General features: G+C 43.9%; 1 protein-coding gene across 3 annotated transcripts in view; it reads left to right on the plus strand.

Annotated features, from left to right (window-relative positions):
- The first annotated feature begins 390 nt into the window (after window positions 1-390).
- Window positions 391-24,242, plus strand: part of GAS2 (growth arrest specific 2) — a 125,970-nt gene continuing 102,118 nt past the window's right edge. The window contains exons 1-3 of one of the 3 annotated variants that reach the window (XM_033150992.1): window positions 391-643; window positions 19,760-19,785; window positions 20,062-20,223. In XM_033150992.1, coding sequence (XP_033006883.1) covers window positions 20,082-20,223 — 142 coding nt within the window. In that variant the 5' untranslated portion in view covers window positions 391-643; window positions 19,760-19,785; window positions 20,062-20,081. Of the gene's footprint in view, window positions 644-13,179; window positions 13,288-19,759; window positions 19,786-20,061; window positions 20,224-24,242 lie in introns of those variants that run through there. The other 2 variants (XM_033150990.1, XM_033150993.1) reach the window with 2 other exon arrangements.

Here is a 24,242-nt window from a genome sequence, read left to right on the forward strand (position 1 = left end):
AAAGTTAATGCTACAGCAATCCAGCCACAACACTTTATTGTGTTTTCAAATCAGTGGGAACTTTGCCACTGACTTCAATGGGATGCGCCTCTCACCCAATGATATTTTTTAGGAAACTAAGCTAAAAATTAAACAATCTCCAAAAGAAACATTTTACAACATACTGTAGTGTCGCAGTAAACGCTTTTCAATAAACCCCAGCCTGCTTATTATTATTTTTAAAGGGTATTTCTCACCCATCCCTCCTTCCCCTCCGCCAGAATATTGGAAGCAGCATAAATAAGAGCTGGACCCTTCTCAACCCAAAGTCCTTGCCAATAGTTTGTAATTCAATATCTGCGTTTCAAGGGTAAACCGGTGTCAATTGTATTTGCCGTGTCGTTGTTTCAACGCGCCCCCCCCCCTTTCCCTCCGCCAGAAAAAAAGTAAGCGTTAAACTTCCGTTCAGTCTATGTGGACTGATGAAATGTAGGAAATCTGTTTCTGGCGAGGGGGAAAAAAAAGGTTTCCCAAAGAGAGCACCAAGTAGAGAGAGAGATCAGAAGTATGAAGAGTGGCAGTAGTGCTGCTGCTGCCGGGCTGCTCAGGCGAGGAAAGCAGGACGGACTGCAAGAGAAGAGCTTTGGGGCATCGCGCACAGAAAGTGAGTGATAATTTTTTTGCAAAGAGCGAGAGAGGCGGACGTGAAATGTTGGCTGGCTACTAATAAATAGCCGGGGAGGTGGGAGGAAGAAGAGGACTCTGGTGGCCGCCGCCGAGAAACATTAACAAACATCTGACGAGGGTGGGTTTTTTTCTTTCCCCTTTTTTGCAGCTGATCTAAACAAGGGGAGGGCGTGTGTAAGTGCGCGGCGCGTTGTTTGTTTCACTGCTGCAGTTCAGTTTAAAGGAGAAGACTGCAGAGGAAAAGAAGCGAGCCGTTTTATCCCTGCTCGGTCCGCACCTCCAGAGTTTTCTATTGTTTGTCCACCTCGCTCGCTTTGCAAGGCGTTGGCGAACAAGCGGCTCACCTTCCCAGGGACTTTGGCAAGAGGGAACGCGCTCTCGTCCTCTCGCCCACGCGGCGGGCTTGTCTCACCTCGCCAAAGTTTACAAACAAGCGTGCAGCGGGCGTCTGCTTTTCGGTCTTGCAGTCTGCCGGTTGGGAACAACCGCATTTTTAGTGCAAAGTTTCAAAGTTGGCAGGAAAGGGAAAGAGGGGAACGGTGCGTGGTGCGCGCCGCTTTCTTTCCAGTGTCGTCGTTTCCACTTTTAGGAGCTTGCTCGCGCTCTGCAGCAGAGCTTTTTGCGCATGAAAGTCAGGTTTGAATGCAGATAAGAGAAAGCCATCTCCGCCCCCCAAATGAATGCTGGCATTGTCTTTTCCCTTAATGAGCGGGTTCATCGAGTATAGAGCGAAGCCCTCGCTTTAAGCCCTGCATGCGCGTGAGGCGGGGAAATATTGTTGTATATACAGTACAGTATGTCCTATATCTGCAACATTGCGCCAGTAGGTAAAAGTATTGTTAAAGAAGCCAAGTTCAGGTTTCCTTAGCGATCTGCAGAAAGGAAGGAAGGGGGCGGGGCGGGTGGATCTAGAAGATCGTCAGAAGAGCTCCATCCAAGGTGGGATGGAATACGAGGATTTCTGCAAATTAGATTTTTGCAGCCGGTCAAAAGAGGGATAAGTAACTAGGCACCTGGAATCTCTTCGCACACCCTCCTGGATCCACTGGGGTCTAGGCCATCATACGGTTGTGGGGTGGGGGTAGGGGGGGGGGAGAATGGCAAATTCCTGTTTAGTTGGAGCCTGGATATTCACTAATTTGTGCCCGACAGACTACTCAAGTCTCATTGAGGGCTACTGTATGGCTAGGACTGCAGTGTAATTCTAGGCACGCCTTCTCCGAAGTGCCACTTGTGATCAGCAGGACTGCTTCCTTGTTGAGTGTGTGTAGGATTGCAGTGTAAAAGGATTAGGCAGGGCGCTTCACCCAGCCCTGTTGCACCGATTTGAGGCGGTTCCGTTCAGATTTACAGCCCACCACATCTAGGACGTTGGGGTTCGGGTAGCAGGCAAAGCAAAATAAATAACTGCGAATGAAGGAACGCAGAAACGATCGCTCATGAAACAGAACATCTACAGGAAATCTACTTTTCTTTCTTTTTTTAATGCATTGTTCTCTGGAAACATCCGCAGCGAGCGTTGCAGCAAGTGTTGGCGGGTCGGGGTCGCTGGGCAGAGCGCTTCCCTCGCTTAACTGCGGATCTGGAGGTTAACCCTGTCCAGCCCCGCTGGGACAGCGCTTTAAGGCACAGCCCTCCCCGCTCCTTCCACGGCCGACCCCTCCTCCAACTCCCCTGCGGTGGAGAGAGATACAGACGAGCGAGCGAGACAAGCTCTCTATTCTTAATGTTTTTCAGGGGCTCAGGTTACCGCCGGGCTTCTTCAGACTGATGCGGCCCCCCACCCGCTCGAAAAACGATCGAAGCGCGCTTTCTTTCCCGGAGGGGGGGGTCCGGGGGAGGGGATCGGGGGAGGAGAGCTTTCCCCACTCCGCGGGGCGGGTTTTGCCTCCCTTGACTTTGAACACGAAACGCAGGGAGACTCTCTCTCTCTCTCTCTGCGCCCCCCGCTCCTCCTCCCCGCCTTTCCCGTCGCATTGCAGGTTTCTCCCACCTTCTAACGCAGCTCTGCGTAGCTTCATATTTGCCATCATGCCCATGAACTGCAAGGAGGTGGGGGAGCGGGGGGGAAAGGTTTTTTATGATTATTAATATCAGCCTTTCTCAAAAAAACGCATTAAATCTTGGATCAGGGCTTCGGTGGTGGCGAGCCGACGGCGTGCCAATTGTGATGGGCTTTGTGGCGGGCTGTGACTGAATGGGAAGCTCGCTGGCCTCCTGCAAGGCTGTTTCGAGGGGCCGTGGAGCGGCATGGGGGTACTAGACGCGCCTGCTTTGCCGAGGTTTCGGGCCCAGTCGGCGCAACGCTGATCGGAGGAGGGGGCGGGTGGGTGGAGGTCGGTCTGTCTGTCTCATACAGACTCCTTAGGGAGCGGCAGGAAAAGCAACAGGTTTACTGTTAATGGTGGGCTGGAAACATGCTAGCGTCGCAGTGGGCTTCCTGGTGGAGGGTGTCCCCCCCAGGATCTCTTTTCACTTCTAGAACATGCTGCAGAGTAATGGAGAAGGCTTAAGAACACCGAAAAGCGGTCAGACCAATCGTCCATCAGGCTCTGGATTGCCTGCATTGAGTGGCAGCTGCTGTCCAGGGTTTTAGGCAAGGAGCCTTCTTCCCCAGCCTTCCCTGGAGGTATGGGCGTAGCCAGGATGGGGGGGGGGCGCAGGACCGAGCTATCTGAGACTCCATTGGTCAGTTTAAATTTACTTACTTACTTGGTGAGTAGCTGCCCCTTGCACCCCTTGGCTTTGCCCATGCTTGGGGGTGCTGGGGGTTGAACTGTTACCAGGGTCCTTCTGCAGGCAAAGCAAATGCTCCACTACTGAGCTGTGATCCCTCCCACAATGAACTAGACATCCTTTCCTTCCTCCACCAACCCCTGGGTTCTGAGCCTTCTTCTCCTGTTAGTTCCCCAGTGGGTTCCTCCCACCATTCCTCTTTGGCCAACTAGTCCATGGCAATCTTTCTCTCCTATTCCACTGAAGGTCTGGGCCACATGGGAGCAGCTCATGAGACTCAGTTGTGGTGTAGTGGTTAGAGTGCTGGACTAGGAACTTGGAAGACCGGGGTTCAAATCACCACTTGGCTATCAAGCTTGCTGAAGTGACCTTGGGTCAGTCCTTGCCTCTCAGTCTAACCAACTATTGTTGTGGGGATAAAATGCAGAGCAGGGGGAGAACAATGTATCCTACCTTGAGCTCCTTGGAAGAAAGATGGGAGAGAAATGTATTAACTATAACAATAAACTCCTGACAAAATCGAAAATTCTTTCTAGTAGCACCTTAGAGACCAACTGAATTTGTTCCTGGTATGAGCTTTCGTGTGCATGCACACTTCTTCAGATACCAATCTGAAGAAGTGTGCATGCACACGAAAGCTCATACCAGGAACAAACTCAGTTGGTCTCTAAGGTGCTACTAGAAAGAATTTTCGATTTTGTTTTGACTATGGCAGACCAACACGGCTACCCACCTGTAAGAATAAACTCCTGCTGTAGCTTCTACCTGAGCCGCTACCACCTATGCAAATGGCATTGCCAAGTCTGGTAATATGGCAACCATGTTTCTGGCCTCCTTTCTCTATAGTGACCCATAGCTTCGGTTGCCATATCTCAAGAAATTGTGTCTTAAAAAAGACAATAAAACTGGAAAGGAGTTCAGCGCAGCTTCCCTGCAATGGTTGACTTTTAAAGTTTAGAAGACCCAAGTTGGCCAAGAAGGAACAGGATAGATTTATAAAATTATGCATGGTGAGACAGAGTCCCGCCTTTATAATACTAGAATTGAAAGTAATCCCGTGAAACTGTCAGGACTGGGAAAATTAAATATTTCATACATCATCCCATTAAACTATGGACTTCTCTATGACAAGATTTGGATACAGCTTTCAAGTTAGAGAAGAGGATCAGACAAATTTATGTAGGAAAATAAATCGGTTGATTCCAGCTATGAGGGGTATTTGCAACTTCCCAGTTCAGAAGTGGAATTCATTGAACTCCAGTTGTAACAGCAAAATAACAGAATAGAGGTGTTACCTGGTTCTGTGCTTCCCAGAGGTATCTGGTTGGCTGCTGGGACTAGGGCTGCTCTTACGTTCTCACATGATCTGAGTAGCATGGGAAGATGCCGGTAAATGGCTCCCGTGCCATGAATGTAGCTGTAGAATTTGGCTCCCGCAAATTGTCCTAGTCAACTAGGAGAGCCTGACCATATGGTTATCAGGTTGCTTCAAATGTTATGAAAGGTGCAGGTTAAATCTTTGAATGCAAAGATGTGATTTGAAGCTAACTTGAAACCAAACACTAGGGTTGTGCTCTGGATTCAGCAGAAACCTAATTCCTGAGTCAGATTGTGTGGGATGTATTATCACTGAAGCAGTCAAGCACAACATTTTCCTGCTGTCTAGAGTGGACACACAGGGGGATGTGGCTCCAGACAGGGAGGACTTCCTCTCATACCTGTTCTGAAGCCTCCTCCCCCTGTGTGTGACCAGGTAGATGGGTGTGACCCTAGCAGACCCTACAAAATGACTAGCCATGCAGCCATCTTCCTCTCTTTTTGGACTCTCTTGCTCTTTTGCCATCTTCCTCTCTTTTGGCTCTTAGAACATGACTCATCTTTACAGAGGATGGAAGTCACAAGGTAGAAAGTCTGAGACGTAGCTCAGACTTCTTTTCTCTACAAATGTAACTGTAACCACAAGTTGAAGTCTGCCTTCAGAATAATACTGTGAACTGAATGCAAGTAAAGTTTACTCTTACTTTTAAAGAAGACTGTCGTGTTATTATTTTTAAGAGGGAAATAAAAGGGGAAACTTACCAGGAACAAGCCAGACTGAACAAGCCAGACCGGATTGCTTAGCTCAGGCTTCCTCAACCTCGGCCCTCCAGATGTTTGGAGACTACAATTCCCAGCATTTCTGACCACTGGTCCTACTAGCTAGGGACCATGGGAGTTGTAGGCCAAAAACATCTGGAGGGCTGAGGTTGAAGAAGCCTGGCTTTGCTTAAATGTTTCTAATGAATCCATCAACTTGCTTCCAGCAATGTGCAAGGGAATGTGCTCTGCTGCTTGCTCACTAGCATGAATGAGGAGGGATAATATTTAATCAATATATCTTCTCCTACTTTTCTCGACATTCACACAGATTGTGCCTATTGAATTAGATTCAGGCCTTGGATGAGGTTTGGTTGAGACAGCCACCAATTTCTGCAGATTGGGTTGGATGATGCAGAGGGAACTGGGGCTGTCCAGGGATAGGGTATCAGGCAAGCAGGAGAGGAATGCATCAGGAGTGCTATGAGGCCAAGACCAGGGGTCAGCAAACGTTTTCAGCAGGGGGCCAGCCCACTGTCCATCAGAATTTGTGGGGGGCCAGACTATATTTTTTGAGGGGGGAGGAATGAACGAATTCCTGTGCCCCACAAATAACCCAGAGATGCATTTTAAATAAAAGCACACATTCTACTCATGTAAAATCACACTGATTCCTGGACCGTCCACGGGCCAGATTTAGAAGGAGATTGGACTGGATCCATCCCCTGGGCCTTAGCTTGCCTACCCATGGCCAAGACCTAGATGACTGCTGTCTGGCTCTTCCTGGGAGATGGGAGGAGCCCAATGCAGCTTGACTCTCCTTTCTGCATGATGCCCCGCAGGATCAATACCTCCACTCAACACCTATTGTGATCCTGCATGGTGCAGGTTTCTTCTTTGTGGGTGCCTTCCCTGCAAAGGAGCTGCTTCAGAAGCAGCACTCTGTAGGATCTATGCCTCCACTCAACAACTGTTGCATGGTCCTGCAATTGATCCTGAATGGTGTTTCCCAGGAGGAAAGCCACTTGTGAAGCAACACCCTGAAGGATCAATTCCTCTTCACAACAGCAAGCTTGCAAAGGAGCATCCTGCACAACCTAACCCCCACCCTTGATTGGGAGGGAAGGAGAAGGAGTTGCAGCAGCAACTTTCCCCTCCTAAGTATATGTTTAACTAATTTGGGGCTGGATTTGTGGTGGGGCAGCAGGTGGTCCCTGGGTTGACCCAGATGGCCCCGTCTGGATCAGAGCCTGGCGGCAGAGAGGGAGAAGGCAGCTTGAGCATGGAGGTTTCCCTTTTTCTAAATAGATAACTGAATATTTGTACCAGGCTGAAGTCCTTGGTTTGGTTGACTGCAGTGTGCCAAGGTACAATTAAAACATGTGGTCTGAACAAATGAACTGCAGGATGCAGAGTGCAGACTCATAGGTTCAATGCTGCCATTGTTGTTCCAGTATCTATACAGTCCAATATTCTCTACAGCAGTCAGAAATGCAGAACTGGATGTGGGACATGTGGAACATCACACTGTCTGACAATCCTTGGCTCTTGGGGAACAGAGGAATCACCCGAGGCAGAGAGAAATATACCTGTGCTTGCAAAATGCAAACTGTATTTCATTGCAGTTCATTGCACTGAACAGACTCAGATTGTCCAAATTATCCACTCCATTCCATGTTCAAAACCTTCCTTTTTTGTCAAATCTTTTTTTTTCTTAAGTTTTACATTGCAAATTAAAATTCAAACATTAAACATCAACACCATCATTTTGGATTCTCTGAATCCTTCAACTCCCCTCCGTCCTTCCATGGTTACCATTGTGAATCTTTTCCCAACTGCTTCTCTTATTCTCTCTCTCTATATTTTTTAAAATTGTCCATTTTAACCATAGTTTTTAATACATTTCAAGCATTACTCAAATCCTGCCAACGTTTTTAGTTGTTTACCATGTTCTCTTAAACACATTATAATTCCCCCCCCCCCATTCCTTCTTGAAGTTCTTCTCTTTCTGGTTTCTGACTTTCCTGGTCAGTTTTGCCATTTTGGCATAGTCCATCATCTTCGTCAGCCATTCCTCTCTGGTCGGGACTTTGTCTTCTTTCCATCTCTGGGCCAGTAATATCCACGCTGCTGTCGTTGCATACATAATTAATCATTTCTGCTCCTTTGGTATCTCTGCACCTAAAATTCCTAATAAAAAAGTATCTGGTTGTTTATTTTTTACAAACGTTATTTTAAACATTTTTTTTCAACTCATTATAAATCATTTCTCAAAATGCTTTTGTTATCTTGCACGGCCACCACATGTGGTAGAACGTGCCTTCCTTCTCCTTACATTTCCAAGAAACATTTGAAGCAGTCCTATACATTTTTGCTAATTTTATCGGTGTTAAATACCATCGGTACATCATTTTCATACTTGTGCAAAACCTTCCTACCAGGAGAGGCAACCAAACATCCTGGTCCACACTGACTCTCTTACTCTCAAACAGTTCTATGCTGATCTTGGTAAAACTACTGAAGAAAAATGAATTTGGAAGTTCTCAGGCTTTTAATGACCAGCTGCAAAAAGATAAATATATTTGCTAATTTCTTTTGGTGTTGGCTTCCAACCCACAAGACTTACATAAGTATTAAGCCTAAGTGTACAGCCATGTGCCAGGTTCCTGTCCCACTGTGCTTTGAGCACCCCATGCACTTTGTATCAAATGTATTCATAACATGAAGGACAAAGGCTGCTTGTGAACTGGAGTTTACTTTATCAGAATAGATCACATTTTGATGTAAGCCCTTAAAAATTCTAATTGATTAATGAGTTTCAGATGGTGGTTCGCCTTCTTCCTCCCCACTCCTCCTTCCCTTTAACATGTGCAGCATGCTTCCAGCTAATCTGGGAGAGTTCCAGAACTCTGGGCTAAATTGGTTGCGGTATGGTTTATATGGATAATAAAATAACTAGAGAGAAAAGATTGAATTTCCTTGCAGAAATATAATTGTGCTTGCTGAATATGAGCGAGCTTATGTGTTACCCAGTTATTTGTTATTGTTGTGGGAGGGGGAATAACCATTAAGTTTATCCATCTTGAGTACCCTCAATGTAGTTAGAGTTAATTTGTATTTTCTTATATTTTATTCTCTGGCGTAGCCTAAGATCCAAGGATAACTTGAGCAGCAGGGTATTGTAGTTCTTCAGTGGCTGCAACAGATGCCGTATTGTCTTCCACTCTCAGTATAAGGTGGTGGAGGTGACCTATAACCAATTTTTGCTCAGTGTAGGGATGGAAAAAATGGTCAATTTCAGTTCTCTAAAGTTCTCATTTTCCTAGTATTAAATTCAGCCCTCAACATTTCCACATACTTTTAAACCCTCATGAAATTTTTTCAGCATTTTAATGTGCATTCCTCCTAATAAACGTATTTTTGTATGCATTTTTAACTAATGGAGACATGTCCCTGATTGTCTTGTATCTTACTTTGGTACAAGGCCCATCTTCAGGGGCCAATGGAATAACATTTTTTTTTACCCTTTGGGACCTCCTTTTTCCATTGGAGCCCTCCCACCTCCTTAATGAAGATTGGGGGGGGGTTGCTTCATAGGGCTTCTTCGAAGGAACCATAGTTGCCTCCTGTTCCTAAGGAGCCCCACCTAAGAGGAGCCACTTTAAATTTAAGAAAATTAGAAAATGTGCCTCTATTTCAGCAGGTTTTCGGTTCCTGATGTTTGCCTCTGCTGTTTTTTACTTCCAGTATTATTCTTTCCTAACATTTCTAGTATTACTTATATGGGTTCGTGTTTTTGCGTTTCTGTAGCATTGTAGTTTATGACAGTGTCGTAGTGTGCTTTTGGTGCTATTTGGCGGAAAACTATTACAACTGCTAGAAATAAATAAAGGCCTGGCTTTAATTCTGTTCGCTAAGAAAGTCTAACATTTTTGAGATTCTCATCTTCCATTTCCCTCTGCCTACCCCACAGGATCTCTGATAACTTAGTATAGCATAAGGGGCTGCCTTATATTGAGCCAGCCAAATGGCCCATGAGGTCTGGTGCTGTCTTTTCTGTCTGGCAGCAGCTTAGCGGGGTCTAGTAAAGAGATTGGAAACCTTCGGCCCTTTAGATGCCATTAGAATACAACTCCCATCTTATCCGACAACTGAGGTTGATAGGAGTTAGAGTGTAACAACACCTGGAAGGCCACAAGTTCCAGAATCACTTGGAACATACAGAAAAGCTCCAATAAGATTAATAAAAATTCACCAACTAAAAACATCTTTTGCTGTTATCATTTAAGAATTATTGGACACCAACATTTTATTAGGTGCTGGAAAGAATAAATGTGATGCAGCTTCTGCTGAGATGTTGGGGATTGAATGAGGGCCCTTCTGCACATGCTCTTCCACTGAGCTACAACAATCCTCTCTGTGTGCCTCAGCTTATAAAACTGCCTGTTCTTCTCGCTAGTCAGCTTTCCTGGGCCATCATTCTACTCTCCATCAATTGGTTTTCTTCACTCAGGCTTTGACCTGCAATGGTTATGCCTCTGTTACTCCACTCCCTGCCTGGACACACTGCTTCCTGTGTGCTCAGCTACCTATGGCTCAGACTTACAGTAAATAAACATAGCCATTATGGCTAGTAGCCACTGACAGCCCGAGATGCCATGATGTTATTTGCATCAAAGTACCTCATGTGAAAGTTATACCTGGGGTTGCATCTTAATTTTGGGACTGAATCCAAGGTGATGTACACATTGCCTAGATGCGTAACTTGCTCTTAGAAGCAAAACCTTGGTTTGTTCATCATTAGGAGCTGTTGGCAATGTTATCCTGCCTGCATAAGCCTCCGTTGGTGTGGAGATTCAAATCTCCTTGCAACAATAATTACATTAGCTAATCTATATACATTGTGTGAGCACAATGTAAGTACTGTTTTATGAATATCGCATCCCCGCGTCTCTCTCATTTCCAGCAACCTTCTTGGCAAGTTTCGGCATATAACTGCAAAATGTGTGATTTTTTTTCCTCATTCCTGTTTGAAAAGAAATCCATCAACACTGTGAGCCAAACCAGGAGGGAGACAAAGAGTCAGAAGAGTTTTGCTCTTTTCTAATGCCTTTTCTGTGTTAATGAGAACTAGCAGGGATAGCAGAAACTTATGTTAGACCCGGTTGAACTTAGCTTTGGCTTCTGATCCCTCGCTGCTCATTTCTTTCCAAAATGGATGCTCTCCAGCATTGTTAGTGTGCAAGCCAAAGGTTCTCTGCACTAGCAGCTGGTACCCCCCTCTGTTTAATTAGTGTGGTTGCTGCTGTGCTGCTCTGCAGCTTTTAGTCACTTTCTGAAAGGGACCTCTTCTCGTTTTCCTTCAGTGGCATATAACTAGGGCTGGCCACTGCCGGTCTAGCGTCTGCTTGACACCCAACCTTGACAGGACTGTACCGTGGCCTCAAAAGTCCATGCACCATATTTACAGTTATTAACGCAATCTTAAATTATGTAAACTTTTCCTCTTTGACAGTTTAGAGACTGATTAGAGACGCGTTCAAGGCAGACGATGAAAAGCAAAGCTTGCTGGGAGACTCAGTTCGGGCCACGGGCCAGGCAGAATGATACAGTTGCGGCTGTTGCTCACTACTGTGAGCCGGGTTCATTGCAGGGAATCGTCACAGCAGCACTCTTAAAAGGCACGCAGCCAGTCTCAACTCACTTAATCACAATAAATGGTTCAGAGGAAGGGTAGCTCTGGCAGGTGCAACAGTGTTCTACTTCTTAAAGTAATGGGATTCTAGTCCACAAGGAATATTGCAGCCTCAAATATTATGAATTGCATTCCAAAACTTTGACTCTTAAAAGCTATTTATTATGTGTTCCTTGTTTTGGGGTGTATATTCCCTCCCAGACCCATAACATAGGATGCTAACTAATGCTAGGCTATGCAGTCTGCCCCCATTTAGCCCAATATTGCCTAATCTGGCTTTCTTCCAAAATATTTTGCTTTCACCTGCTATTAGGTCTTTTTCTTTTTTAAAACTGGAAGTGCCAGCATTTGAATCTGGGACCCAATAGGCATGCAAACCATGCACTCTCCTTCTCAGCTATGGTCTTTCTAGTGGGATAACCTGGAAAATGATTCTGTGATCAACACAGAATTGACTAAGGGCCCATCTAACTGCACATTTAAGGTGGGATCATATCACTTTAAAGAGTCATGAATCTAAAGAATCCAGGGAGATATAGTTTGTTAAGGGTTCTGAGAGTTGCTTGGAGACCCCTCTTCCTTTCACAGAACTACAATTCTTGGAGTGTTTTAACACTCAATCCTCTTCCTGGGGAATTTGGGGAACTGTAGCTCTGTGAGGGGAATAGGGGTCTCCTAGTGACTCTCGACACCCCTAACAAACTTCAGTTCCCAGGATTCTTGGGGGGGGGGGAGCCATGTCTTTTAATATTATGCTTTAAGTATATAGTGCAGGTGTGCTCTAACCCTGTAATGTTCCACTGCTGCTGGTCTAATACTCCAATTTATGGACAAATATAACCCAGATTAGTTGATAGTTTATGCCAGTATCACATCCCCCCTTGCTGAGGAAGTGGATGCTATCTACCCCACCCTGATTGATACTACTTGTGCTTTTATACTTTGACAGGGCTGATGGAGTGGCTAAGAATGTGAACTAGGAAGTCTCTGGCTGAAATCTGTCATGAGGGACACAGCTGGCATTAAAAATGCCATCTCAGCTTCATCCCTCCCCTTTTCCTGTTTGCACTATAGAGATAACAATACCGGGCTAGTTTACAGCATTGTTTGAAGGATCATAATGTATAGGAAAAGCTTTGAACACTCAAAACTGCTATTTAAATGTTAACATTCATTGCAGTTCAGATTAGTGGGTGATGCATGGATAACACAACATTTAGCTTGTTGTAATTTGTGCATTATGACTGGTTTTGTAAGATTCACCTTTGATACAATGAGAAAGTGCCAGAGCAAGAGGTAGTTACTTAGCATTGGGGGTGATAAATAGTGAAATACTGTTCATGTCTATTTAAAAATAAGTTCAACGGGATTCACAGCAATGGGACTTACTCCCAGCTAAGTAGGTATAGGATTACATCCTAAGGATTACATAGGATTGTGATGTAAGGTACCAAACCTACATCCTTGGTTGCTGCATACGTGGGACTAAACTGAAAAGATAATTTGCACATTATCTGCTGTTACCAAGTCCTTGAACAAACCAGTTTCTTCCACCCATATGTGGCTTTAATCCAGAGTTGATATGATTTTTTAAAAAATTAATTTTGCAAATTACTGCCAACAAAAAACAACAACCACAACCCAACTTGGCTGCATGATAGCAAATGGTCACCTGACCTTTCTTGCTTACCCCTGGCAATTACTGACAAACATCAGCAGACAGTTTAAATTACAGTACTGGGCTGGCAAGCTACTGGACTGAGCTACAATACACAGAAGACTAAATGCACTACTGTCTAGTAACATAAAAACCTCACTGTTTGGTGGGAGTGAATGGGGAGGAATGCAACCTTCCAGCTTGTTGAAACTGTTACATGCCATTAGGTGTACTGTAAACTATCCTGCCCCAAATCCTTTACTCAGACAATAAGGCTAAGAATTAGAGATGCTTTGTTACTATCCGAGAGGTGGGGCGGAGGGAAAGAGAGGGAGCACATGGCATAAATAGGAGGTGCAGCTCAACTGTGTGTAAATAAAGTCCTGTTCCCAGTAAAACTCCATTGTGAAGGAAACATGAAGAGGGCCTGTTACTGAAGTATTAAGACACTGAAGAGGTAAGTATGTCAAGGGAGGGTTTTTAATGTTTGAGATTTTTCCTGTGTTTTAAAATTTTGTAGGAAGCGGCCCACATTGACTGGGGCAACTCAGATGGGCAGCATATAAATAGGAAAGTTGTTGTTGTTGTTGTTGTTGTTAGCCTTTACTTGCTAGACTGAGGTAGTTCATCATATGTCACAATTTCTCTAGAAGCATACTGTCTTTACCTAAGTGTGTAATGTGTTTATTTTCAAGAAGACCTATTCATGTTAAAATCTAGAACCACATGAGGGTATTCTGAAGTTTGATCTTGAAATTCATCATAGAATCATAGAATTGTAGAGTTGGAAGGGACCCAAGGGTCATTTAGTCCAACCCCCTGTAATGCAGGAATACACAGCTTCCCCAGATGGAGATCAAACCTGTGACCCTGGTGTTATCAGCACCATGCTCTAACCAACTGAGCTAACCAATGTCATGTGCTTGCCAGTTTCCTGAGCGGTTCCACTGAAGGTCTGAATAGTCTTAAGGAAGCATATAAGTATGGATGTGGACAAGAAAGATTGGGGTTGAAATTCCTGCTTAGTTGTAGTGAATGACCTTGGGTTGTTGTGAGGATAAAGGTGGGTGAACTCACATGCATGCTCTCTTCGGCTCTTTGAGATACAGTATGTGATAATAAGAACATTGGAAGAGTCCTCATGGACTAATGGCCCATCTAGTCTGGTATTCTGTTTCCCATAGTGGCAAACCAGATGCCTATGGGAAGCCCACAAGCAGAACATGAGCACAGTAGCTTTCTCCTCACTCATTTTCCGCAGCAACTGGAAGCATGCCACCACCATCTCTTGTAGCCTTATCCTCTATGAATTTGTCTCTCCCTCTCTTAAAGTTATCCAAGTTGGTGACCATCACTAAATCTTGTGGGGGGAAATGCCATACTTTAACTATGTGTTGCATGAAGACATAATTTCTTTTACCTGTCCCGAATGTTCAAACATTCAGCTCCATTGAATAACTTCAAATTCTGGTATTATGGGAGAGGGAGGAAAGCTTTTGTCTTGGGTGGCCATCTGTCATGGATGCTTTAGCTGAGATTCCTGCATTGCAGGGGGTTGGACTAGATGACCCTTAGATCATTTCCAACTCAAGATTTTTTGATTCTATGCACTTTCTCCATGCTACATAATTTTATGCACCTCTGCAATAACCTCCCTTGTTTGCCTTTTTAACACCCACCCACACACTTTTCCTCATAGGGAATCTGCTCTAGCCCCATGCTTATTTTGTTTGCCCTTTTCTGAACCTTTCCTGCTCTCCAATAAATTTGCTGAGACGTGGCAACCAGAAGTGCACACATTATTTTATGGTTGCACCATAGAAATAAAATTTGAACTGATGAACTGTAGCAAAATTAAATGAAGTAAAACTTTTTCTATTAGTCTCATAGGATTTTAAGTTCTCCAGCATAAAAATATCACCTTGGTAAGCTATCCTGAACACCTTGAAATAAGAGTAGAACATAAATAATAAAGGGCAGTATCCAATCCTGGTCATGCTCAGAGCAGACCCACTGGAATCAATGGACCTTAATCCATGCCTTAATGACTAGCATGGTGAGCTTTCAGGTGAGTAACAGCAGTGCAGAACAGTTTGCCCAGTGTATTTTACTCTATGCATAAATGCACCTACTTTCTGACAGCTGTTCAGCAGTGGAACAGACTCCCATGAGAGGTGATGGACTCTCCTTCCCTGGAGCATCTGTCATGGGTGCTTTAGCTGAGATTCCTGCATTGCAGGGGGTTGGACTAGATGACTCTTGGGTCCCTTCCAACTCTAAGATTCTATGATTCTATGATATTAGTGGACCACATCTGAGAGCTCTGATAAGCAGAATGCTGTAGGCACTGCTATATTCAAGTTTAGTAGCATCAATGTTAATCATTTTTGTGGTTTGTAACAAAGGAACAGGAAAATAGTTACAATAGGCTAAAGTTACACGAGGGTAGATTTGGGTTGAACATTAGGAGAAACTTACTGACAGCAAGTGCAATTAAGCCAATCTACTAATGAGCAAGGGGCTGATGGGCTCTGCCTTGCTGGACTGTTTGTGTTGCCGATGATCTAGCCTTGGATTTCCTGCATCAAATTGAGGGTTGTTCTAGGTAGTTACAGGCTCTGTTCCAGCTCCGTGATTCTATGACTCTATTTTGTGACCTCTGTCCATAAAACATGGGAACATATGTTCTGGACAGAGTTTGACCACATTAAGTCCAAATCTGTCCTCCTTCCATTGCTTTTGCTTTCAGTTCCAGAAATGAATGTTTGTGTATGGGAGAAGAGTTTATGAAGGCAACAAAGGTAAACCAGCCAGTAGTCTTTAAGGGATAAAACACAAGCGGATGGTGTCCCTCTGCACTGTACATTTAAAGCAGTATCATACCATTTGAAACAAACATGGCTTCCTCCAAAGATTTATTAGGAGTTTTTAGGAGACCCTCTATCCCCCTCACAGAGCTACAATTCTCAGAGTGGCTTAATAACAAAGCCCTCTTCATGAGGAACTCTGGGAATTAAAAGTTCTCAGGGGGGACTAGGTGTCTCCTAACAATTCTCAGCAGCCTTAACAAACTACAGCTCCCAGGAATCTTTGGGGGTAAGCCATGAATGTTTAAAGTGGTGTGATATTGCTTGCAGGGCCGTCTTAAGCCTGTCTGGCGCCATGGTTCAAAGATCCCTCCGGCGCCCCCCCCCCCCCGTTTCCCAGAGTTGCTGACCTTTTTACAGTGCTGCCGGCAGCTTTGTGGGGCTGGAGGAGGCGGCCAGTGGCTGGAGGGCAGCTTCTCTGGAGGGGAACAGACGGAGGCTCTGGGCGCAGCGCTGCTTCAGCATGGCGGGCGAGGGCAGTGAGCTGATTCCAGGAGGCTCCGCGTCCAGCCTCCGCCTCTTCCCAGGTGCCCTCCAGAACTTGGCGCGAACTTGGTGCCCTGGTGCCCTCTATGGGCAAGATGCCCCTGATTGAAATACATAGTGTAGATGGAACTGATGTTTGGTGCCAGCAAAATATAATGCATAGTAATTTTGTTTGTTTTACCCAGCCTGGAAATTCAGTGCCATGGGTAGGATAATAAGGGGTCCATAATTTCCCCTTAGTATTAGTGGCCTATTTTTAATTATTTAAAGTTCCAAATTCAGTGTGACACCCCTGATTACATGGCCACATGATATCCTACTCAATTTGCTCCAGTGATGGGGTGAATGACTGGATGGTCCCTAATTTGCCTGGGGGAAAAGCTGTAAAACTATATCCTTTGCTTCAATGTGTACATGAAGCAGCATTGATATACCGGTACATAGAGTTCAACTAAAACAGATCTCTACTCCAACTCTAATCCAACTCCCCTAGACTAGCCCAAATGAAAAAAGGCTTTTGCAACATTGCTGGAAAATGCTCCAGGGAGAGGAAATTCCATTGTTGTAGGACAGCCACTTAAAACAACATCTGTATGTCCTCTGCTAGCTGATTTTACACATAGGCACATGGATATTATTTTAAGGAGGTTCCACGTGATTAATCTTAAAGAGTGAGTGGGGTATGATAGGGGAAGGAAACTGGTTTCCTAGGTATTTAGGGCTTTATGTACCACAAGCAGCATATTGAAACCAACAGGGCTTGTTGTAGCTTTTTTGTAGCTTTGGGTCACAGTTTATAATGATCGTTCAGATTCATAACAAAATACAGGTTAGAAAGACACAAATGTCCCTTAGAGAGTTGCATCTTGCCTTTACTTATTGAACAGAGCCTCATTCATGTAGGAATTTAATCTACCAGATTTTTTTGAAGAGAGATCAAAACAGCTGCAAGGGACCCAATTCAGTTTATGACTTTGGTGTTCTACAAGGGTTTTTAAAATCCATTTTACCTATGCTATTTCTCCTACTTAAAATGCTCTCCGGCTGATATCTCCCCCACCCATGTGTGTCAAAGGACACTTTAAGTTCTATGATCTATCTGCATTTTTCTGGATGTACCAATATTATGGGCAAAGTTCAAATTACCTAACTCATTTACGTAGCAGAGACAGTACTCTAGATAGGCAATGAATAGCCAGTACAGTATTATTGTCTTGCAGTGTTTAATCAGCTGGAAAAAGCTTTCACAATCTTTCTCCTGTTGCAACGGCTGGCATGTGGGTTGAATCCATAGAAGGAATGGAGAAAACTTTGCAGGTATATATTTACAATTTCTAAAGCATCGACTTTTCCAAAAGTGGCATGCAGTCAGTGTAAAAACATGGTAAAACAAATTCAAAACCTTAAAATATTAGGGCTAAGAAAATTGTGCAAAACACATCCTGCCATCCCATTGAACATTTTTATAGGGGGGAAAGTTTATTCCAGTGGTTATCAAAGGGTGTGGCAGGAAGATTCAAGGACAATCAATATTATATTTTGGGATGATTCCTGTTCTTATATAGCTGCATTGTTTTATATTTAATGGATGTCTCGTGATCAAATTATAAAGCAGTTGTGTTCTTTGATATAAATCAAGCACTACTAAGAGTTGTTTTCTTTTTGTTTTCCAATGTATTTATAATAAAAAAAATGTGTGTGGCATTAACAAATTTTTATTTTGAAAGTGTGGCCCAGAGGGGGGAAAAAATGAAAACCACTGGTGTATACAAAGTAAATAAATCCCATCTCCCTCTCTAACTAAGGGTGTGTGTGTGTGACTTGTTTGAGCATTTATGCCACACCTTTCAAGGATAAAATGAGACTTAAGCAGCTTACGAATTAACACTATAAAACACAGCAAATAACAGAAACATAAAATTGCAGAGATGGAAGGCATACAGAGGGTCATCTAATCCACCCCCCCTGCAATGCAGGAAACTAAACTAAAGCATCCATGATGGATGGCCGTACAACCACTGCTTGAAAACCTCCAGTCAGGAGACCATTCTACTGTTAAACAGCTCCCACTGTCAGAAAGTTCTTCCTGATGTTCATTTGGAATCTCCTTTTTCGTAACCTGACGCCATTGGTTCAGGTCCTACCCTCCAGAGCAGGAGAAAACAAGCTTGACCTTTCTCTGCCTATTTCTGCTATAGGTAGCCTTATGTATGAGTTTAGATGATAAGTGAAATGTTGGTGTTTTATAAATACCACAATCATCTCACAGCAGGGAGACTGAGAAGTGATGCATGTACCCTGCAGTTGTTTGGCAATTGCACTAACCGTTCTGTTGCTTACAGAGAAACCTGAAAGTGTCCTTTGAGAGAGACTACTGGCTCCCTTTGTAAATCCATCTGCTCTGAGTTGTGTAACATGCTGGATTATTAGCTTCTAATCCTGTTGCATGCTGAAAAACCGTGCTGCTTTTTGGAACTTGCCCATTGACTGGGACACTATCCAGGTTCATAGCTTGACTGATTCTTTAGAATATGAAAACTCCCCTTTAATTCATAATGGCACATGGCATTTTCTTGAGCCTTAAAAAACAAAACATAAAAACACCCCCACCTTGTGCTCCAAGGTGAGGCTGCATTTGCCCATCTTTGACTGGGATAACAGCCATCAACCATGATACTGAGTTTCGAAAGATTATTTGTGGGATAAACAATAGAAATGTGCACTGCCTCTCTAGTGGAGGTTACATTTAAGGAAGAAACAAAGTAGATAAACCTTGGAAAGTCACAGAAGTTGTGAGATAGTAGAAAAAAGTATCTCTCCCCCTGACCATTATTTGTGCAATTGGGAGGCTCTCAGGCTACTGTTGTTGTTTTTTTCTTTCTGTTTTCCTTTGGCTACTTAAGAAACTTCAACATCATATACTTCGATCTTAACCTGATTAAAAGAGAGCTGATTAGCACTTCTAGTGCAACTGTCCCCAGATATCTGTGTTAATGATCTGTGTTTTCTGCAAAGGTTATCATCTTTGTCATTTCACCCTTTCTCAGCTTGGTAGGCCTCATGCTGATAAATTGGCATTCTGGCTTTTGAAATAAGAGAAATATGCCTATTTTGCTCTAGCTATTGCTCCTTCCCAACTCTACCTGGTGATTCTAATAAATTCAGCTGCTCTTCACCCCTCCCCCTGCTCCATTTTCTACCTGTAGATTGTCATAGACTTAGGTAGGAGTGCCCAGGGGTGGTGTCACAAGGCTTTCCTGACAAAACAGGTTTTGAGGAAAGACCCAAAGAGAATCAGAAGTCATATTTGCAAATCTAGACTATTTTTAAATGAATGAATTAATGGTAAAAGAGGCATTACTATACGGTACTCAATAGGCATAAGTCACTGAGCAGCTCCTTTGGCACTGTTCTGGGGTCATTTTTATATATGGCAATACCCCCCCCCCCCAATTAAGCATGTTATGGGGAATCTCTACTATTTATTATCATATCTATTTTGCCATGCAATTTGCCCCTTTGCCTAATCACCTCTTTTTTTTTAATTATTTGAATCTTTTAAATCCCTGCTTGCAGAGATATTTGACAACATGCATACTGAGGTAAGTATAAATGTATCCACCTAGCCCATGTTCCTAGACAATCACTAGCAAAACACTCCATTATTATTATTATTATTATTATTATTATTATTATTATTATTAAAAGCAAACTGGTTGTTATCATGTACATTGTTTCATGGAGTGAACTTCTGTTTGTCTGGCATTACACTCATATTGAATCTGACCCATTGGCAACTATATATAATAATAAAAATTACAAGTCTTCACACAGCATGCTAGACTAATGCTTTCTTTCTTTTTACTTCTGCAAAATAGGTAGCACCAGTGGTTAAAAGATGTGCACCTCCCTCAGCCCAAAGGCCCGAGGCCCTGGCCTCTCCGATATGCACCAGTATAGCCAGTGGCTGGCTAGCAGACATGAGGCTAACTTGTTGCCGATGAAGGAGGATTTGGCCCTGTGGCTGACAAACCTGCTGGGTAAGGTTATTTTTCTATGCTGTGATTATTGCCAGAGCTTTCTAAGGAGCAACAGTAATTCTGCTTTGAGTTCCTGAAGCGCAAGTGGAAAGTTCTGTTCTAGGGTGACTGTTAGCATTCTGGAGTCTGTCATTCCCTCCCCCTGTTCAATAGGGATGCTTAGTGGGACATTTTAAGCGACTTCCCAACCCAGAAAGCCACAGCGAAACAAGCACAGGCTTAACTGTCCTTCAGAAGCGATGGCATACTTTTTTCTTAGGTACTGCTGTGCATGGAAGGGCAAAGTGCCAAGCTTGCTTAACTGCTGCCACCATTGTTATAATATATTTATTTATGACAGGGACTCAAGGCAGCTTACAGATAATGATAATAACAGCTAAAAACATTGGAGGGGGGACCTATTCAACCATACATATAATTACAATAGAAACAACATGGCACTGTCAGGAGTCCAGGTTCCCAGCTTGATAACACAGTAAGCGTAGGCAATTCAAAAGGAGGATTTATTGCTAAAACAAACAAATAGCTCCAGATGGCTCTAACAAAGCCTCCGGTACCATTACTCAAGATGAACCTTCTGAAGACTTCTTCCGGTGTCAACAGAAGATATTGAACTTACAACCCTTACGTCTCTTATTTTGCTTCCTGTCTAGCAGCCTCCCATTCGCCGACTCTTAGGACTTAGTGGATCAGCTCCAACCTCTTTCCGTTCAGAGAGGCTGTCTCCAAGTTTGTTCTCGCTGTTTTGTGCCTCCTGCAAGCTTTGGCTGTGTTCTAGCCTGCTCTCAGCTGCTGCCTTATCAGCCTGCCCGTCAAGGTCAGAAAGAGCTGAAGTCTGCAGCTGCCGGCTCTCCCCTGCCTTACTAACACCTAAACCTTTCTGTTCCTGGTTGCTTTCTGCCGTTGGCTGCAAACCTTCGCTTGGAGCTGGCTCATTCCTGACAGGCACCAGCCATTTCATTAAAAGCAATCAGTCCCCCAAAGTCTGCTGGAACAAGAAAGTCATCACCTGCTAGCAGAAGGACAACACGGAGGGAGCCAGTCTAGCTTTTCCAGGGAGGGAGTTCCAGAGTCTGGGAGCAGCCACTGAGAAGGCTCTTTCTTGCATCCCTACCAAGTGTGCCTGCAAGGGTGGCAAGAGCATGAGAAGGGCTTCCCCTGAAGATCACAAAAGCTAGGCAGGTTCATATGAGGGAATAAGGTCTTTCAGATAGCTTGGACCTAAGCCATGCTATATGTCACAACTAGCACTTTGAAATTGTGCCCAGAAACAGTCCAGTAGCCATTGGAACTCTTCTAGCAAGGGAGTTGTATGCTCCCTGTAACCAGCACCTGTCAGCAATCACTTCAAGCCAATTGAAGTTTCTGAGCACTTTTCAAAGGCAGCCCCAACTTAGAGTGCATTACAGTAAACAGGAAGTAACTAAGGTGTACATCACTGTGGCCAAATCAGACATCTCAAGGAATGAGCAGAGCTGGTACACTAGCTTTAATTGCGTAAATGCACTCCTGACCACTGCAGAAACCTGGGCATCTATGCTCAGGGCTGATTCTGGAAGCACACCCAAACTACGAACCTGTGTCTTCAGGGCGACTGTTACCCCATTCACCACAGGCTCAATCCCCATGCCCTGCTCCACCTTCTGACTGACCAAGGGTACCTCTGTTTGTCTGGATTAAGATTCAGTTTGTTCACCCACATTAAATGTCCGGTGTATTGCAGTGTCTCCCTCAGAAACCTTGGCAGGCTTTTTCAGTTTCTCATTAAGCATGCTAGTGGTTTCCTCCCCAAACCTTTCAACATGCAAAGATCTTCTTTGGTGATTCCTCGTAGCCGAGTAAGTTTGTCTTCCATGAACACGGTCATGTCTGTAAGTGACTGTGGAGGCCAATTCTGGATCCACACATCCTTCCATGGAGGGGACATAGGTTTCCGGGCAGGAGTTGATCATGGTGAGGGTTTGCTAAGCGTACCTTCCTCTTAGTGTGTTTCTCCCTTTTGTCCTGAGTTTGCATAGATAGCAACATTATGAGACAGAACAAACACCAGGCCTTCACAAGTGGGACCAGCAGCACAATGTCACTGCTGGAAGTTTGGGAGGCAGCTGAAGCTTGCTGCTTTCCTCCAGGAAAACACACTCTTTACTGCTGAATTGGCAGCAAACGTGTGGATGGGCTGTGGAAAGCTCATTTGATGTTTCCTCTGATTCAGCAGTAAAGAGCCAGTTTTCCCCAGGGAAAGTGGCAGGACAAGCAGAAGTGTGGACGAGCCCCAAGTTATGTATTTCCAATAATAAAGAACGTTGTTATTTTCTTACACTACAAGCATCTCTCTTTGTGTGATTAAAACAGGTCAAGTCTGCTCTCTAACAACAGTTCCCACACCATATGCTGCTTACTCTTAATATTAAAGAACTCTAGTAGGAAATTGGGCTGAACAACAGCACCCCACTTCCAACAGTTACAGCATATCCTCACTCTTGTTCAGGGTTCCAGCCAGCCATTCAGGGAGTGAAGTTTCAGACATTTGCATGACTTCAGATCAGAGGAAATTAGACATTTTAAATGTTTCTGTGCTGGAACCAACCTAACAGCATAGTCCTAACTATGTCTATTCAGATGTAAGTCCTATTTAATGCAGTGGGGCTTATTCCAAGGTAAGTGAGATAAGGTTTGTAGCTTAAATTAATTCCGGATGAAATCAATGTGACTTAACTTATTATCATTTCCCCCCATTCATTTCAATGACCTAAGTGAAACTAATTTAATCTGGATCCAATTTATGTTCATCACAGCAAGTGAAGAGAGTTCACCTCTGAAATACAGAATTTATTCATGTTTAGCCCACAGCATGCAATTTAGATCTTTCTGTGTCCTTGGTCAGACATATATCTATATATATCTATATCTATATATATATATCTCTCTCTATATATATATCCTTTCATGTTCTTGTCTCTCTGTGTGTAAGTGACACATAGCTTGAAAAACTGTTAAGGCATCCAGCCTACTCAATGTATTTACTGTCTCATTTTAATTGCATGATGCTAGCAAGCACTTTCCTGTGATCTCCTGCTTCTCCACCTCCTCATCTTTTCCTCCTGTTCTACCAGTTTTGCTCTTTTTTCTGGTCAAGCTGCTCCATCTACAACCATTTGCTTCTGCACATCTTTCCCCTAATTTATATTCATCAGAAAGTGGCTACCTAGGACAGAAATAATGTGCTTGAAACCAGGCATTTCCTTCTCCTTCCCCAAAGGTGCTTATTGTATAGTTTCACCTGCTACTTCTGTCTGGTGCAGCATAGTGGCAAAAGAATCAATAAGGTCTGGCTTTGTGCCTTCCCTCTACTATGAACTCATTAAGTAGCCTTAGACAAGCCACTTTCTCTTAACCTCATCCCCTCATCTGCAATATGGGAGACAATGATACTGAACGCATAACACACTGTGAACACCTGAAAAATATTACTTATTGATGATGGTTTCTCCATTCACCAGAAGCTATAGCATCCTGGGATAAAGATTGCATATAAAAGCATCTGTGTTGAAACACACAATTATCCCAGCACATTGGTTTTCCTCCTTTCTCTCATTAAGACGCCCTTTCCACATCCATTTCTTTGCTGAGGATGGTCTGGATTTTCAGGTGAGATTAGTAACCAAATATCCTCTCCCAGGCAGACAGCTCTTTCCCTCCCATATTATAATTTAGAGAAAGAACAGGACTGACTGCCGGGGATTAAAAAGGTGTGCAAGCATTTTGTTAGAATGAGTAATGGACACATTTAACCCTTCAAAGCTCCAGGAAGAGTTTATAACTCCTAAAAAGTCTGCCCTGTGTGCTCATTTTGACATGGATCAGGACAGAGGGGAGGGGCAAGTGCTTTCTGTTTTGAGTTCCAAGGACTATTTCCATCCCTTTAAACCAGAGCTAGGGGACTTCTGCTGCTCTCCAGAAGTTGTTGGACTCCAGTAAGCATAGTCAATGGAGAAGGACGGTGAGAGCTGGAGTCCAGT

The sequence above is a fragment of the Lacerta agilis genome, chromosome 1 (assembly GCF_009819535.1).
Source record: "Lacerta agilis isolate rLacAgi1 chromosome 1, rLacAgi1.pri, whole genome shotgun sequence".
Taxonomy (NCBI): domain Eukaryota; kingdom Metazoa; phylum Chordata; class Lepidosauria; order Squamata; family Lacertidae; genus Lacerta; species Lacerta agilis.